Here is a 16,296-nt window from a genome sequence, read left to right as displayed (position 1 = left end):
GGGAACTGCACGGCTCCGAACCCGCTCCTGTGCCTGTGCCCCGCGGGCGGGGCTCGCTCCCGCCGCCGGCGCGGACCAGCGCACACGGGCTGGGCTGGGCTCCCACCCCCCGACCTCCCTGGGGACATCGCGGGACAGCCCGGAGGAGGAGGAGAACCAGGAAAGGCGAAATCAGCCGCCCGGGGAAAGCCCGGCCCTCTGCTCGCCTCCCTCAGGCTCTGCCCGGCCCTGGCGCCGTGGGGCCGCCCCGCGGGGCGGGGAGCGGGCGGGGGCCGCGCAGGGCCCGAGGAGGCCCCAGACCCCTCCGAGCGGGCGTGATAGGGGTCGGTGGGGCGATGGGGGGCCGCGGGCTGCTGCTGCTGCCAGTGCTGCTGCTGCTGGGCGCCGCGGGGCCGCGGCTGCAGCCGGCGGAGTCGGCGGACCCCGAGGACCCCGTCAGCGCCGAGAGGAGCCTGGCGTGGGGCCCCGGGCTGGAAGCGGGGGTCACCGTCCCCGTGCGGTACTTCTACATCCAGGCAGTCAGCGCGGCCGGACGGAACTTCTCCCGCTCCCCGCCAGGTACCGTTCGTGTGCTCCGCGGCGGGCAGGGGCAGGAATGGACACTCTACCCCGGGCCGCGGTTTCGCCGCAGAACCTGGCTGGAGGTGCCCGGCCCTTGCCCTCTTCCTCCTCTTTGCTTCCTTCCTTCCTTTCCCCGTTCCGTGTGGTGGCTGTGCCCGGGCTGCCCCCCGCGCCCGGTCCCGCAGCGCCCGGGACAGGCAGGATGGCAAGAGAAGCACATGGTCCCAGCCTCCTTTCTTCTGGTGCTGCCCAGTGCCTCCTCTGCTCTCACCAGTAGTCTGCTCTAAACAGTTTGGAATTTACTGTAAAAAACCGTAAGCTCAGAAAGAACCAGTCTTCCTGGAGCTAGTGGACGTAGATTCCCAGTGCACAGCTGGGAAGTGGTAACGTAATTACTTTTAATGCTGCACATACACCAGTTGCTTAAAATTTGTGTCTCAGTCAGCAGAGCCCTCTGGGCTCTGTTATCCTACTGCTGTTCCGTTAAGGAGTAATTTTCATTTTTGTTTACTCAGCACAAGCACAAACCATCCCACGACACTTCACCTGAGGGTGGGAATTGGGCTCGTTCTTGCAGGCCAGTGATATGATGCCAGTCAGCTGTTTGCTGCTGCAAGTTAACTCTTCACACTCTGTATTAATAGTTTAAGTTTGAAATAAAAATTACTTTGGTGTCACAGACTTCATAATGAAGATAACCCTGAGATAGCCCCAGAGGAAATCCTGTGTTGCTAATTTACATAGGGTAGAAGCTATTCAATTTGCTGTGTATTATTTACTGTTCACAGAGATGGTACTGAGAGGGCAGCTACCAAGTATGCATGGCCTCTTCATGTCTTGTTAGTTAGAAAGCTGCTGCTTGCAGAATTAAGGAGTAGCCATATATTATACAGGGGATGTCTTCAGTCTAACAGGAGTGTGGATACTTCAGATATTTCAGGTCTGAGCTTTCTCCATCTGCTGTTGCAGCTTGGTGCTGGATGTCAGCACAGTTTGTAATTGCAGTCCAGAATGCGACTGCACTGTGGGGTGGAGGCTGATAGCAGCTGCACAGGGAGAGCCCTGGGTTCAAACAACAGGTTGGAAAAGGTGGAAAGGCATGAAGTTCAGTTGGATTCTTATGCTAGTGTAAGTCCTCCGAGGTAAAGTGGGAGGACATGGGTACTGAGAACCTAGTTTTGATTGCAGTGTGTTCGTGTGTGTTCGTATTTATGTTAATAAATTCAGTGTCCCAGGAAAGTTTCCAAGTCCCAATGCCATCTGGCATGGAGTGATCTCCATTCATCCTGTGACCTGCTGTGGCCTCCAGTCAAAGACAGAGCATGAGTGCTGCCAGCAGGGAAGAGCCTCTGCCTCGGCCTGTGCTAGCTGCTGTCCCAGGCCAAGAACTGTTTAGGAGGGTGCCAAGGATCCCTAAAAAAATTAGTGGTAGAGTTGATCATACTCAGTGCATGAGCACTGTTTAAAGTATTCATAGAGACCCTGGGTATAAACTTCTGTTCTCTAATGATGTAAAGTGTTCAAATCTGTAAAACATCATTAAGAATTACAATTAACAATATTCATTCAGGCACCACTCTCCAACATAAACTAAAAGCATCTCAAAATATACCTGTGGAGATAGCAAAAAATTGACATTATCCACCCCCGTTGCAAAACAGGAACACTGTGATCAGAGCAGCAGAACCACAGTTAAGGCATCACATTTGTGAAATGTGTCCAAATCTATTCAATTGTTTTTTATGTGCATTAGAATTTTGGTCAAGTGGGTCAGGACTTACTGGGATCCATTATAAAACTTGTATAGCATAATAAGTAGATTTTAAATGCAGAATTGTTTTCTGAATGTGTAGTCTGTTCACCAGAATTGATATGCACCATTGCACATTACACTGGAATTTCAGCCCAGAGGCTGTAACTGTTTACCTGCCTTTGTAGGAGGTTGTTGAATGATGCAGAATTCATTCTTTCCCTAGAAAAATTATTTCAAAGATTAAGAAAATCCCTGCTGAAAATACAGAACTTTCTTTTAGTGTAAATTGCATAGATTTTTTTCCTTTGGCTACTTGGATAAGCTTTATCCTTCTTTTCTGCTGAGTTTTATCCTAGATTTAACAACTGCCAACCATGTCTTTATATACTATTGTCCGTGATAAAATCAGCTGTTAACTGTTGCTCAGATGATCTCGGATGATCTGTTCAGATTATCTGTTGTTCAGATGATACTGTGCTAATAAATATTTTTCAAGGCCTCCCAGATATTCTTGTAGGTTTCACCAAATGCTTTCAAAGAGCAGGGCATGCTTCTTCCAGCTCTCGTTCCAGTGCTGCCAGACAGAGTTGTACATTTCAGTTCAGTCACCTTCATACCTGGGCACTGCAGGACCTCCCTTTGGTGACCACAATCCCTGGGCTTTTGTGATGGTCACACACAAGGCCTGTATTTGTTTGTTACTGGATATATGCTCTTGCATCCAGCTCTCTGAAAGTATAGGCTAATAATTTGTGTGTCCCTTTAGCGAGTCCGTCGATTTTGTGATTTCCATCTGTGAAAGTAACCAGCAACAATTCCAATAAAACAGTTGAATCAAAAAACCTTCAGATATTTTAATTTCTTTTCTGCATACATGTCAGAAATAGGGTGTCTAGGATTTTTTTGTTCTTCTCTAGCAATTTGCCTAAATGTAGTATCTTGTTGCTTTTTCTCTCTTTCCCTCCATTTCGTCGCTTGTTCCTCCATGCATGGCATACCTCTTTTGCAAGCTGCAAAGAAGAAAAAAAATGCATAAAGCAGATGTCATTATCTGGATTACTTAGAGTATCCCATTTTGATTGTGTCTATATTTTACTGTCTCTTCAGTGCTGGGAAATTATTTTGTACTCAAAATGCTCTCCCAGACATGTTTTCAGGGTAACAGAGAAATAGTAGCACTGCTGATTCATCAAGGACACATTTTTTTTTGTAATTCCTTAGGGCTGAGAGAAACCAAAAAAAACAGGAGTGAAAGCACCATGGTAACTTCCTCCAAATAAAAAATAAAAAACAGCAAAAAGTTGTCATGATTAAGTATACCATGGAGGCTTTGGCCCCATTACACAATCAATGTTGTAAATTACAAACAAGAAGTCTGTTTCCTCCAATGAATTATTTGTACTTATATGAGACACTCAGTCTCATTTTTCTTCCCCTTCACTTTCAGTGGAGTTAGCTTTTTCCCTGAGAGCTTTGTTATCAGTCACTTCCCTTATCAAATGATTCCTATGTCTAAGTGCCACCAGCTAAACCCAACATATCCTTTGGGCAGATCAAGGGCTCCTCATGTCTAGAGCAGGACGTACATAACCAGCAGGGGAAAAGACCCACTTAGTTACTTCCTGTAGGTCAGGACAAGGATATAAAATTCAGTAATATTTGACTTTTTTTTCACAATATTCACTCATTTTTATGACAGTGGAAAACTTACTTTTCTTCAGTGGGAAATCACTATACCCAGTAAAAATGCTGTTTAATAAAAGGGGTACAAGGAGACAAAGATGTGATACCAACAGGAAACGGTTTCCTCTGTGAACCTCATGACATAACTCTGGATTTGAATGCTTCTTCATCCAAATAATACTAGGTGATAGTCATAGGGAGAGGGTACTTGGTTGAAGTCAGCTACCTTGAAGCAAGCTTGTGACTTGCCGTGACCTTTAGAGGCAGAGATGTTCATTCCTTCGGGAGAGTCATTTAATCTAAATATTCTTGCACAGTACTTGAATCCAATTTCAAGACCCAGTGATCTAAGGAAGACATGATTAATCATTAAAAGACTGGTACTTAGCACATCAGTGTATTTATCTGTGGATGCAGAATATAACTTTGACATCTCAACCATTTAGTGCTGTTGGGACATATTCAGATTTTAGTTACATCTTGATTTTTTCTGGATTTTTTCAGTTTCATTTGTTTCTGTATATTACTTGGTGGTAGCATTGTATTTGTTTGGTTCATAATGCTTAGACTGTCACACTTAGTGAATAATTTGTCCCCCTCCTTTTTTCTTAATTAGTAAAGTTGGCAATGACCACTTGTGATAGAACTAAAGACTATGACAGATTTATGTTTATGCATACTTGTATTGTCCATAAATTATTCCATATCTTAGTGCATTAATGATGAAATGCTGGTGATCTTTAAGCACAGGTCAGACAGATGTCCAGGGAACATCTCTACTATCATTCTCTTATCACTGCTTTTCAGTAGCTGGGACTTTAAAATGTGCAAGACAGTCAGCAGCAGCCCAAAGCTGAACAATTTGTATGTGACTCCTGCATGCTGCAACTGCCTTTCCACAAGCTGGCAAGTATTCTTTTCTCCTGTTACTTTAACTTGGTTTTCTGTCTTTCTTACTCTAGAGGAAATTATTGGTCCTCAGAGCACTAACTTGAAAACTTAGAATAAAACCTGATCTTAGCTTCAAAATACTGTTAGCTTTTCCTTCTGTCTTATAATCAAATATTTAACTTTCTATCTACACCTGCAGGTTTTCCATTTAGAGGTGTGCAATGACTAAGAATATTTGGTAGGGTGATATTTCATCACTGGAAACTAGTTTTACCAACTTGGTATAATTAAAAAATTGTACCGAAAACTAATTCCGTGGTCTTAATTCAGTGGAGTTTGCTCCTTACCTTTATTTACTAGATGTCATTCTAATAGCTTAAAGTGATTTTGTCTGGTTTCATTTTCCTCTTGCCAGGACGAACACAGTTTAAAGTGGTAATTAAAGCACTTTCTCCAAAAGAAGTCACCAGAATTTACACGCCTCGGCCTTTGGATAGAAATGATGGTACATTCCTTATGCGTTATCGGATGTATGGAAGTGTCACAAAAGGCTTGAAAATTGAGATACTTTATGGTGATCAGCATGTGGCTCAATCACCTTATATTTTGAAAGGTAAGGGTATTTTTTGTTATGATGTAATGTGTCAAAGTTCTGAATTAGGGTATATTTAAAACTGCAGTACATGGGCTGTGGTAGCTGTGTACAGCTCAAACAATTCTGAGTCCTCTGTGTGCTTGGCAGGTTCACAGAAATGGACCTTCATTTAGCAGAATAATTTCACCCTGATAACATAAAGTCTTGTATTTCTGAAAAGAGAAGAATGTTGATGTTTTTTCAGTTACACTGCAAAATTCCAGAAATTATAGGAAGGATGATTTCCTAGGAAAACTGTAGAAAGCATGGTATAAAAATGCCAAGCCACTGTAATGTATAAATTATGTGTGCTGTAGAATCACGAATACAGACTCTGTTGCTTTGTTTTCCACAGAACCAGTTTATCATGAATACTGTGACTGTCCTGTAGAAGACCCTGAGGTCTGGCAGGACATGATGTCCTGTCCATCCCAAGAGCCTCAGATTACAAAAGACTTCATTTCATTTCCCACCATTGACCTGCAGCGAATGCTCAAGGAAATCCCAGCCAAGTTCAGCCAAACAGGAGGTGCTATTGTCCATTACACTATCCTGGATAATCACATCTACCGGCGCTCCCTAGGGAAGTACACAGACTTCAAGATGTTCTCCGATGAAATGTTCCTGTCGCTGGCCAGGAAGGTACCGCTTTGGATCATGTCACTTATTTAGGCAATATCACAGAACCACAGAGTGCTTGGGGTGGGAAGAGACCTCTGGAGAACATCTAGTTCAACTCCCCTGCCAAAGCAGGTTCACCCAGATCTGGTTGCACAGGATTATCTCCAGGGTGGGTTTTGATTATCCACAGCCTGTCTGGGCAGTCTGTTCCATGGCCCCATCTTCCTCACAATAAGGAAGTTTTCCCTCATATTCAAATGGCATTTCCTGTGTTTAAGTATATGCTTGTCTCCCCTTGTCCTGTTGCTGAGCTCCATTGGAAAGAGTCTGGCCCCATCCTCTTGACAGCTGCCCTTAAGACATTTGTGAGCATTGACAAGATCCCCTCTCAGTCATCTCTTATCCAGGCTAAACATATTTAAATATGGCAGTACTGCAATTGTTGTATCGTCAAATGTATAATTTCTGAAATAAGATATGACATTCCATCAAGACAACACTGGATGTTAGGAGTAATGTGTGGGGGCTGCTCCTGGCAGTAATGGAACTGCTTGGAAAGCTGCAAGGGCTAAGGCCCAACTGGGAGCTGTTTCCTGGCCTCTGGGTGTTCCTTTCAAACTTCCCTGCAGGGAAAAAGCTTGGAATTCATGCATTAAGCACAGCTAAATCTATGAACTATCCACTAGGTGCACTGGGTGCATGACAAGAGAGAACTGATGCATAGATGTAAGAGTGACAAACAGCTTCTCTGTGTTATTATCCTTTCTTGGGTACATATCTAGGTTCGTCTTCCTGACGTGGAGTTTTATCTCAATGTTGGAGACTGGCCAGTTGAGCACAGGAAGGTTAATGATACACCTGGGCCTGTACCTGTCATCTCCTGGTGTGGCTCTGTGGATTCCAGAGATATCATCCTGCCAACATATGATGTAACCCACTCGACTCTGGAAACCCTGCGTGGAGTCACCAATGATCTCCTTTCCATTCAAGGGAATACAGGTGAGTTAGACTGGGGGTTTAAAAAGAATCTGTGATTTCCATCAAATAAGCTAGTTGCATTCAAATGTGTTGAAGTCTTCAGTTAAAAGTGCCCTGGGAAGTCTCTGAATACAAGCAGCTTAGGCTTTACAGAGTGCAAACACTTGTCAACACTGCCACTAAGCTGGTGTATCATTCAGAACCAAAATTTAAGAAGTCCAGATCGCAATACATGTGAATTTGACATTAAAGGTATCCAGAAGATGCCTACTGTGACCTGGCAAAGGAAAACTAAATGTAATTAAAAGGCCTTTCTCCTCAGTCAAGGGCTCAAATATGTTTCTTCTAATCAAACAGTAACCCTTTTCCTGACTGTGTTGTGGCCCAATGTTCTGTTTACAAAAACTTAATTTGAATCCTGAAAGAAGTAAGGAGATACTATGCTGCAGCCTCTTTCAGATTAGAAAACATTGTCTATATGAAAAAATACCTCAGAGTAAGATCTCTTGAATTGCTTTTCTGGCTTTGAAAAAGGAGTCAGCTGTACTGACACGTGTCTTCCTCCCCCTCAGGAAATCAAAGAATATTTAGGGATCAAACAAATGGCATAAGCAATACCTAAGGAGTAAAACTGGAGTGGAAAGTTACTTCTTTTTATTTAATTAGTTCTCAGTTCCTCTTTTCTTTATTAGATGTAAAATTAAATATTTCAATTAAATGATCAGTTAGAGGCATTGTGTGTTTACTGATTTAGTACAGCTGCTTTTCCAATTAGGAGACAGTAAGAGACTACTCCATTTAGTAGGTGCTCTAGGGAAATTTTCAGCAGAAAGGTGAGGAGGGGCATAGTTAATGCAGTAAGCAGAGATTAAGTCTTCAGACTCTTGCTAAGTGTTTAGAAGACACAACATAGCCATTTATTTTCTTTTTTAAGGCATCATTAAATGGTTCTTCAAGGACCTAACTGAATTGCTGGGTAACAGAGGTGGATTTTACTAAAGAAATTAGGTTTTTGTGGCAGGCTTTATGGATGGAGAATTGCTTTAATTATTAGCATTTTCCTTACGTATTTTATTATAATCCCTTAGGTAGCTTTCAAGATAGTTGAAGTTATTGAAATACAAAATTGTTGAGTGGAAAAGCAATTCTCCAATTTTCCTTGTATGAGTTTCCCATCCCAAAATTCAAACCAGAATTGGGAGTTTAATCCTGTGATGAATAAGTTTTATGGGCAACCATGCCTGTCCTACCATGTCTCCAAATGTAATACCACTGTCAAACCAAGTTCTTTATTTGCCTTGAACAGACCCTGAACATTTCACTGCTGTCTGCTTTTGTCTTGTCACTCACTGCTCATAGGCCCCTTCTGGGAAAACAAAACTGAGAGGGCTTTATTCAGAGGTCGAGACAGCCGAGAAGAACGTCTCCATCTTGTCAAGTTATCCAAGGAAAATCCAGAACTACTGGATGCCGGAATAACTGGATATTTCTTCTTCAGAGAAAAAGAAAAAGAGCTGGGGAAGGCTCAGCTGATGGGCTTTTTTGACTTCTTTAAGGTAGTAATAAAATTATAGTTTCTGATTAATTTTGAAATTAATTATTTCAAATAATTAATTTCAGCTGAAAAGAAAGCATACTTTTGTTAATTCTTTTCAGTAAACAAAACAATTATGCTGCTATAGTAGCACAGGTCCATGCATAGGAGATAAACCACCTGTAATCCATGTCCTAGTGTGACACACTTGTAGAGAAAGCCAAGAAAGACCTTCAGAGAGCCATCTTGGCTTATTTTTTTGTTTTAATAGACTGAGAAATTGGATTTCTCACCATCAGGGTTTCTTTGATTTGAGGTAAATATGAAAACAATGGACACAATTTACAGCCATTTCAAGTACACTGTGGATGTCTGAAAGAGTCTGTATAGTAACAAATTAGAAAAATAGATGAGTATTTTTGTTGTACTTTAACATACAAATTCTACTGCAAGAGAAATAAAAAAAATGAAGAGGACAGAATCCTGTAAAAAGTCATTGCAATATATAGCAATTGAAATTCTGCTCTGAAGTTCAGTATTTCAGAAATGCTGTTACAGCCAAGAACATCTGCCAAAGCATGACATTAATGGTTATTTCTAGTATTATGTTTCAGCTTATTTTATATAATAATATGTTTCAGGTTATTCTATATAATAATGTTGTCAGAATAAATTTACTCTGTTTGAATTGAAGTATAGCTTAGTTTTATTTCCATCCCTGCTGTAGCCCTTGCTCTATCCCAGGTCACTTCAATAGGACACCCATCAGGCAGCTCATGTGACACAAAGGTTCTTGACTGTCAGCCTCATGTTGAAAACAAATCCTTTTTTCATTATATTATCCAGAAGACCATGAAACTACACGTGCTTTACACTGAAATGAGTTTGAAGATGAAAATGATTAAACATCATTACTTCTTGCCTGTTAAAATAATAATTTATGCAGTCATTGTTCCCATTCTGATACAAAACATTTCACCTTTTTTCCTCTCTTCATGCTGTAGTACAAATACCAAGTGAATGTAGATGGCACCGTAGCAGCTTACAGGTTTCCATACCTCTTGCTGGGTGACAGCCTGGTATTGAAGCAAGATTCCCAGTACTATGAACACTTTTATATTGGATTAAAACCTTGGAAGCATTATGTTCCAGTTAAGAGAAACTTAGAGGACTTGCTAGAGAAAATAAAATGGGCTAAGGTAAGTTCCATTACTGATTTAAGTTTAAAGTGATCAACAAATTTATCTTAATAGTATCTTCTTTTGTATTTACACACACAATACACACATACATACATACATATGTATGTGTATATATATATATATATATATATATATATATATAGCATGAACTCTGTTGAAATCCTGGTATAAAGGAAAATAACCATCTCTATTTAGGGCAGTACTTAAGTGTTCATTTTAAGTATGGGCAGAAGAGTTCATGAGTCAGAGCCTTAGCATACTGACTAAGGTAATTGTGAAAGAAACAACCAGATTCCTAGATACTACTTAATTAATGCTATAGCTTTTTTAGGCCCTGACTAGAGCAGAAGTTACTGCATGTTCTGTTTGAATATACAAAAAATTGCTGCTCTGTAACGTGCTCAGAGTGGGAGGCTGGGATCCTGTAAGCAAACAGATAAATTCTGTGATTGAAAACACCATTTGTGCTTTAAGTCGAAGTGCTGTTAAGGTTAAAAAAACACACCAAGAGTTTCTTTTCTGAGAGTACTGTAATTCTACCTCAGTAATCAGAGGAGAGTGCTAAAAGCTTTGCAACATAGACCTAAAAAGCTTGAGAATAAATACATTAATTCATGCACTTTTTTTAAAAAAGAAGACATTGAATTCCATTGCATTGGCGAGGACAAGAGATGTTGTTTTGTCCTCTGTAAAACAAAGTAGATGTGGGAGGTATCAGAACTGATTTTGAAGAAGCTTGAGGCTTGGACAAAATGCTAGAGCAGTAATCAATTGAGTTTTCAAAATTGTACAGTTAGTCATGAAAGTTGTTATTGATAGCCCTAAGGTAGCAGTAGTGACAATAAAAGCAATCCAGTATTTTTAAACAAATCTGCAATTTTAATTATGCCTTTGCAATCTACCAGTAATTGTAGTTAATTTTGCAGATTTGAATAACCCATTTAATAAAACTTCTAATGCTAGTCAGGCTTTGAGTTACTCTGTTATTCATTTGTTTCATCTGAATTTTCAAGGAGAATGATGAGGAAGCAAGAAAAATTGCTAAACAAGGACAACTAACAGCAAGAGAATTACTTCAGCCTCACAGGTTTTACTGCTACTATTATAAAGTGCTCCAGGTGAGTACAATAGATCACTTTATTACTCTCCTCCCAGCTGCTACTGATGCTACAAATTTCATATTCAGTCCTTACTTAAATCACTAGCAGACATATTATTCATAGATCAGTGTGAAGAGCTTTGCTAAACCCTGATTCTTAATTAAAGAATCTACCTGACATAATGGTTATTTTACAGAATCAGGAATTTTTTTTGCCCCCGTCCCCAGTCAGCCCTGTTTTCATTGTCACTTGGTATTTGGTTTCCAGTAGATCTCTGTAGGAGATAATCTGTATATCCACTTTTCTTCCTTTTTCCCTTCATACTTCTGAGCTACTCTACTACAAAACAATGAATATATGGAAAAGAAGTTCCAGAAGTGTGACTTAGTACTGAGTGTAGGGGATGAAGCAGGCCCAGTAGTCATTTCTTCCTTAGAAAATGCAAATCTCTAGTGAACAAAGTTTCTCCTCTCTGAAAGTATCTTTTTCCTGTACTGCTGTGCACTTAGATGTCATCTTCACCAGCCACAGGTTAACACAAAAGATGAAACTGTTCAATGCACAAAAATGATATTTTTATGCATTATCTGTGTAAAGTGGTTAGGCACAGATGATGACAATATCCAAGTTACCATAATAATAGGCAGAAACATGACAGGAGGTTTTCAGAGGCAATGTAGCCCATTAGTAGGTGTGTTACAAAGACACCTCGTGCAGAGGCTGTGAACAATGGCATAAGGAGCCTTGGTAAAGGTAGGCTTCTGAGTGGAAGGGAGGAGGAAAATTCTGCTTCTTGAATTATATGTTGGTGCTTACAGCATTCTTAAATGTTGTTTACATATTTCAGAAATATGCCGAACGCCAAGCCAGCAAACCTGAAATACGGGATGGAATGGAACTTGTACCTCAGCCTGATGACAGGGACTCAGTGTGCACTTGCCACAGGAAAAAGCCTTTAAGGGAAGATCTATAACTGTACTGGATGGAGAAAATTACCCACTTAAAATGCAGGAATAGGAATTAAGCTGTGAAATCTAAGACTCTTATGCAGTAGCAGGCATTCTTAGTTATGTATTCTTCTTGTATTTTCATACCATTTTTCCTGCTCATTCTGATCTACAGTGTTGGTTCTCACAGTTTTGGCTCCATGACCACCACCAGACAGACAGTGAGCCTGCAGTGGGGAGTGTCTGGGGGATTTGTTTGATGTACTGCATCATCAGGAAGCAGAGCACAGAGCTGCTCGTGTTCCAGATGGGACCTATTTACCGAAGTTCTGTGAGGAACTAGTCACCGCAAAAGATCTTGCCATGAGTCAGTGCAAGTTATTCTAAAGGAGCATTTGTGATACATTGAAACAGTGTTATGATTTCTTCATAATGTTACCTCAGTGTTAGATTGTTTCTTGTATGCAAAACAATTTTCGACCTAGACAAAGAAAATGAATATTTGAGATTTACAGATATCAGATCTGGTCATGCTTTCAGATTATTTTGTGGTTTATGACAGGTAACAGACAACATGATATAACACTCATCAATTTTAGAGGAAAATGGAGAGCAGGGGGAGAGATTAGAAAAATGTGTTTATAAGCATCATGGCTGTGAATCACCAGAATTAAATATTGCTTTAAAACAGACTCTCTAGCTGTCACAGTGCCTTGGGTTCCAAGTCACCACTCTGAAAACATGTTCCCTTCCTGTGACTGTCTGTGCATGTAGTCACAGTTCCACAAAAGGACTTGGGAATTTCATGTCATGGGAAACACTGGTATCTTAGTTCAGCAATACCATCCACAGTATTCTGGACTATGTGAAATCTGAAATTTGTTTTAGATTTAACAGAGTTTTAGACCAGCTCAGTTTAATTTTTTTGTAATAGTCTAGGAGTTAGAGTCCATGTAAAGCAACTGGGAAGCTGGTTGTCCTCCTTGGTTTAATTCAAGGCCATTTTTTCCAGAGAGTGCCTTAGCTCCAGACTGGGCAAGAGGTTTTCAGGTCTTCTGCCGAAGTTCATGTGCAGCCATGAAGCTAGCAATGCAAAATTCACACGGGCAGAAGGATCTGGTCATACCTTTGTGATAAAGTGTGCCTTTGGATGGGGCAGAAGAGGAATCCTAGTCCTGGATGCAACTCCAAATACCTCTGTTGATTTTTGTCCAAGTTCGTATTCTTCAAAATGCATAAATAGTCCTGGAAGGAGACACCAATACCAAGACCAGTGCCCACAAGCACCCATTTCTGTGTTTCCATCTTGGCTAATGCAGCCTGCCTGAGCAGCTCCTGACTCACTACAGGCAAATAAAAGCTTTCATGGATACTGAATTCTCCCTACACTAAAAAGAATGGAGATGTCTGCAAGACAGTAGACTTGTCTGATTGATTTGGTGCACTGCACATCATGCAGGCTTCATTCTTGGTTCTGCACTGCAAATTGCATAAAATTTCTGCATTAGAGCAGGAAGAAAGGCAGTATGCTAAATATGGAAAGAACTTTGTCTTTCTAAAGAGGTCAGTGCAACTGTCCATCAGTCATTTATTATATTATGCCAGTTAAGAAATAAACCTGTATCATGTTGCTCTACCCATAACTCTCTTTGTTCTGGTTCTAACACTCATAGTTATAGTGGTTGTATTTTTATTTAGCATGAAAACCAGTCCTAGAACTTCAGTCTATAAATATGTGTTCAACTCATCTGACATAAAGTTTTCTACATCAAAGTTCAGGAACAGGGTTCCATTGCTAAAGCTGACACTCAGGACTGAGTCTGTGCTCTCCTTTTGTTCCATGTGCACAGTCATTTTTACTGTATTACATGATCTTATTTTGGGAAATTACCTGTTATGCCACGTGCTTTTTATATTCACCAGTGTTTATGGAGGTGGTGCACTCAGCAAAGGCAAGTGAGCATAAAAGATGGTTGAAAAACAAAGTATTCCACATATTTCAAATCAAGAGTCCAAAAGTGATTCATTTGTATTTTTTAAAATGAGAGAGAATAGGGGGAGTCATGACACATACTTCATGGTTCTTTGGAAATACCTATGTAGGAAAACTTGCCTAGCTTGAAACAGAAATCTTTCAAACTGAAAGAAGAATCAGATAAAATTTAAATTATAAATAAATGTGAATATTTTATCCTTCCTTCCCTCATAAAAAGGGGAAGAAACTGTTCTTAATTCTTCTCTGCCAAAAAAAGTCTTCTCTTTTGTAACAAGTATCACTTCATAGACTAGTTTGTCAACAGAGTGCCTTACAGTAGCTTTTATAGCTCACAGCAAGAAATATCCTCAAAATATGACTGTACTAATCTTCTTGCTGTAGTTAAAAAATAGTAGAGAAATGGTGGAACTTTTACTACAAGTCCATATTAATTTGAGAGAATCTGGTTCACTTTACAGCTATAGCTCTTCCGAAGGTAAAAGAAGGTAAGGCAAAGTCTCTCTTCTTTCCATTGGTGCTACTGTATGCAATTGAAATTGTAATGAAGAACAATCGTAACAAGTGCCCCACCAGGCCAGAAAAGATGTCAGATCTATGTGAGTTTGCTGAGAGGATGATACCCATCAGCCTGGTGTGTTACAGGAAATGATAAATACTGAGTAAAACCTGGTTTTGCATGTGAAGTGTAATACATACATTAAATAGAATTTTTAAGTGGCATGCATAGACTGGACTTTGTATTATTCTGTGGTAGTTCTTGAACAGTGACTGTTCAAAGGTGTAGATATCTCTTGTTGGTGGTAATTTTGGAAAACTGCTACCATACGACAGTACTAAATTTTGCTCTAGTAATTTCAGTTTCTAAATAGAGAATAAAACCTGTTTTTGTCAGGGATTTACCAGTGATGACAGAGGCAGGTTTGTTTGTTTGAAATAGTATATAGTTTATAATAATGTATAGTCCCAGGGCCAATGTTTTCAAGCACAGGCATCTGCAGAGGAGGGGTTTAACATCCAGTAATGTTGGGAAGGCAGGGTCTTTACTAAGATTCTTTATTTTCAGATTTCTTCAACCTTACCAGTGAACCTTCATATAATGAACATTGGTCATATGTATGTCCTGATATATTTAGGCACCCCCACTGGGAAATACCCAACCTCAATTTTGTCTTGAAATGAGAGCTAGTAAATCCTGATCTGTTACACATAAAGGAGATACAGTTTCATGGATACTTTTGACTGTATTTTTTTATATTTACCTCAAGATCACCAATGTGCTGGTTTCGTGACAGAATTGTGCCAGGCCTGCCTTGTAGATTCATAATTTTAAAAACCCTATAATCAAAGCTTGTCTGATGGAATGTAAGATTCAAACATCCATGCTGGGAAGCATACACCCAACATTTATTACATTACAAAGTAAATTATTTAGTTAGGGAGGAGAGCTGACAGGGAAAACATACATCACCTGTTGGAGCACGTCTGAGAAGCTTGCAAAGAAACTATAATAAGGAAAAGAAGCATTATATAAACCTATGATATTATCAGCTCCTTTAGCACTGTAGTTTTGCAAAAATTTTTTCTGTAAGGGTGGTGATGAAGTGCAAGATTTTATATTGATATTGTTTAAGTTCACAGGATTTAACGGTGAGAATCTTCTTGTCTGTGAGAAGTTTTAGAGGATTTTAATGAGCTATACGAGTACTAATGCTTGAGTTTTGAGTACAATGCTTCTGTTTGAGTTGTTAATAGGAAAATCTATACTGCAGACAGTTATGGCACTAATTTTGGGTTTTGCTGTGAGAATAAGGGGAAAAGGTTGATTTGCATGCTTGTTTGAAGTAGTTTTAAACATGTGTAGCACATCCCTTGAGTCCATCATGTGCGCAGTGATAAGCAGGAGGTGTCCTAGCAGGAGGGGGCCAGCAGGTCAAGGCAGGTGTGCTTGGCAGATGTGAGACGGCAGCTGGAGTCCTGTGTTCAGTTTTGGACTCCCCTGTACAAGAAATACACGGACACCCAGCATGGACCACCAGGGTGACAAGGGCAGTGGGGCACATGGGTATGAGGACAAGCTGAGTGAGCAGGGTTAGGTCAGCCTTAGGGAGAGAAGACTTCTCAGCGAGACACAGCAGAAATCCGAACAACAGACACTGGCTGCATCATGGGAAATTACAGTTAGATAAGGGAAAAAGAATCCTAAGTGCTATCCCCAAGGAGATGAAGCTTGGTCTGTGTGACCTCCAGATGTTCATTATTCTATGAACTGCTTTTCAGTCACACAACAAGCATTTATCTAGTCACATAGCAGGAGGATGAAGCCAGCTCTCGAGTGTCTCCAAGAGGTGATGTAGCTTTTCTGTGCTGACACTTTTGACACTATTTGTGGTTATGTC

The 16,296-nt window shown here is 40.4% G+C and overlaps 1 protein-coding gene across 3 annotated transcripts; it reads left to right on the top strand.

Moving 5' to 3' along the window:
• On the top strand, positions 1-15,315 carry POGLUT3 (protein O-glucosyltransferase 3). Of its 3 annotated transcripts, none has more exons than XM_074535189.1 (9): positions 418-558; positions 4,808-4,903; positions 5,304-5,501; positions 5,878-6,164; positions 6,926-7,142; positions 8,481-8,677; positions 9,660-9,854; positions 10,871-10,975; positions 11,805-15,315. In XM_074535189.1, the coding sequence occupies exons 3-9, from the start codon at positions 5,405-5,407 to the stop codon at positions 11,928-11,930; spliced, it is 1,224 nt and encodes a 407-aa protein (XP_074391290.1). In that variant the 5' UTR covers positions 418-558; positions 4,808-4,903; positions 5,304-5,404; the 3' UTR covers positions 11,931-15,315. The 3 variants fall into 3 exon arrangements, with proteins under 3 accessions (XP_074391286.1, XP_074391290.1, XP_074391287.1); XM_074535186.1 differs by having other exon boundaries at positions 4,805-4,903; XM_074535185.1 differs by lacking the exon at positions 4,808-4,903 and having other exon boundaries at positions 1-558.
• The last annotated feature ends 981 nt before the right edge of the window (positions 15,316-16,296 follow it).

This window comes from Zonotrichia albicollis, chromosome 2 (assembly GCF_047830755.1).
Source record: "Zonotrichia albicollis isolate bZonAlb1 chromosome 2, bZonAlb1.hap1, whole genome shotgun sequence".
Classification (NCBI taxonomy): Eukaryota; Metazoa; Chordata; class Aves; order Passeriformes; family Passerellidae; genus Zonotrichia; species Zonotrichia albicollis.
Note: the sequence above shows the minus strand (reverse complement) of the source record. Positions and strands in the feature narration are given on the sequence as shown.

Bases quoted from the DNA above. Each gene is read 5' to 3' on its own strand.
- POGLUT3 (XM_074535185.1), top strand. From the start codon at position 336: ATGGGGGGCCGCGGGCTGCTGCTGCTGCCAGTGCTGCTGCTGCTGGGC. The intron at 5,502-5,877 runs GTAAGGGTATTT...TGTTTTCCACAG, and splicing joins ATCACCTTATATTTTGAAAG to AACCAGTTTATCATGAATAC. The intron at 10,976-11,804 runs GTGAGTACAATA...TACATATTTCAG, and splicing joins ACTATTATAAAGTGCTCCAG to AAATATGCCGAACGCCAAGC.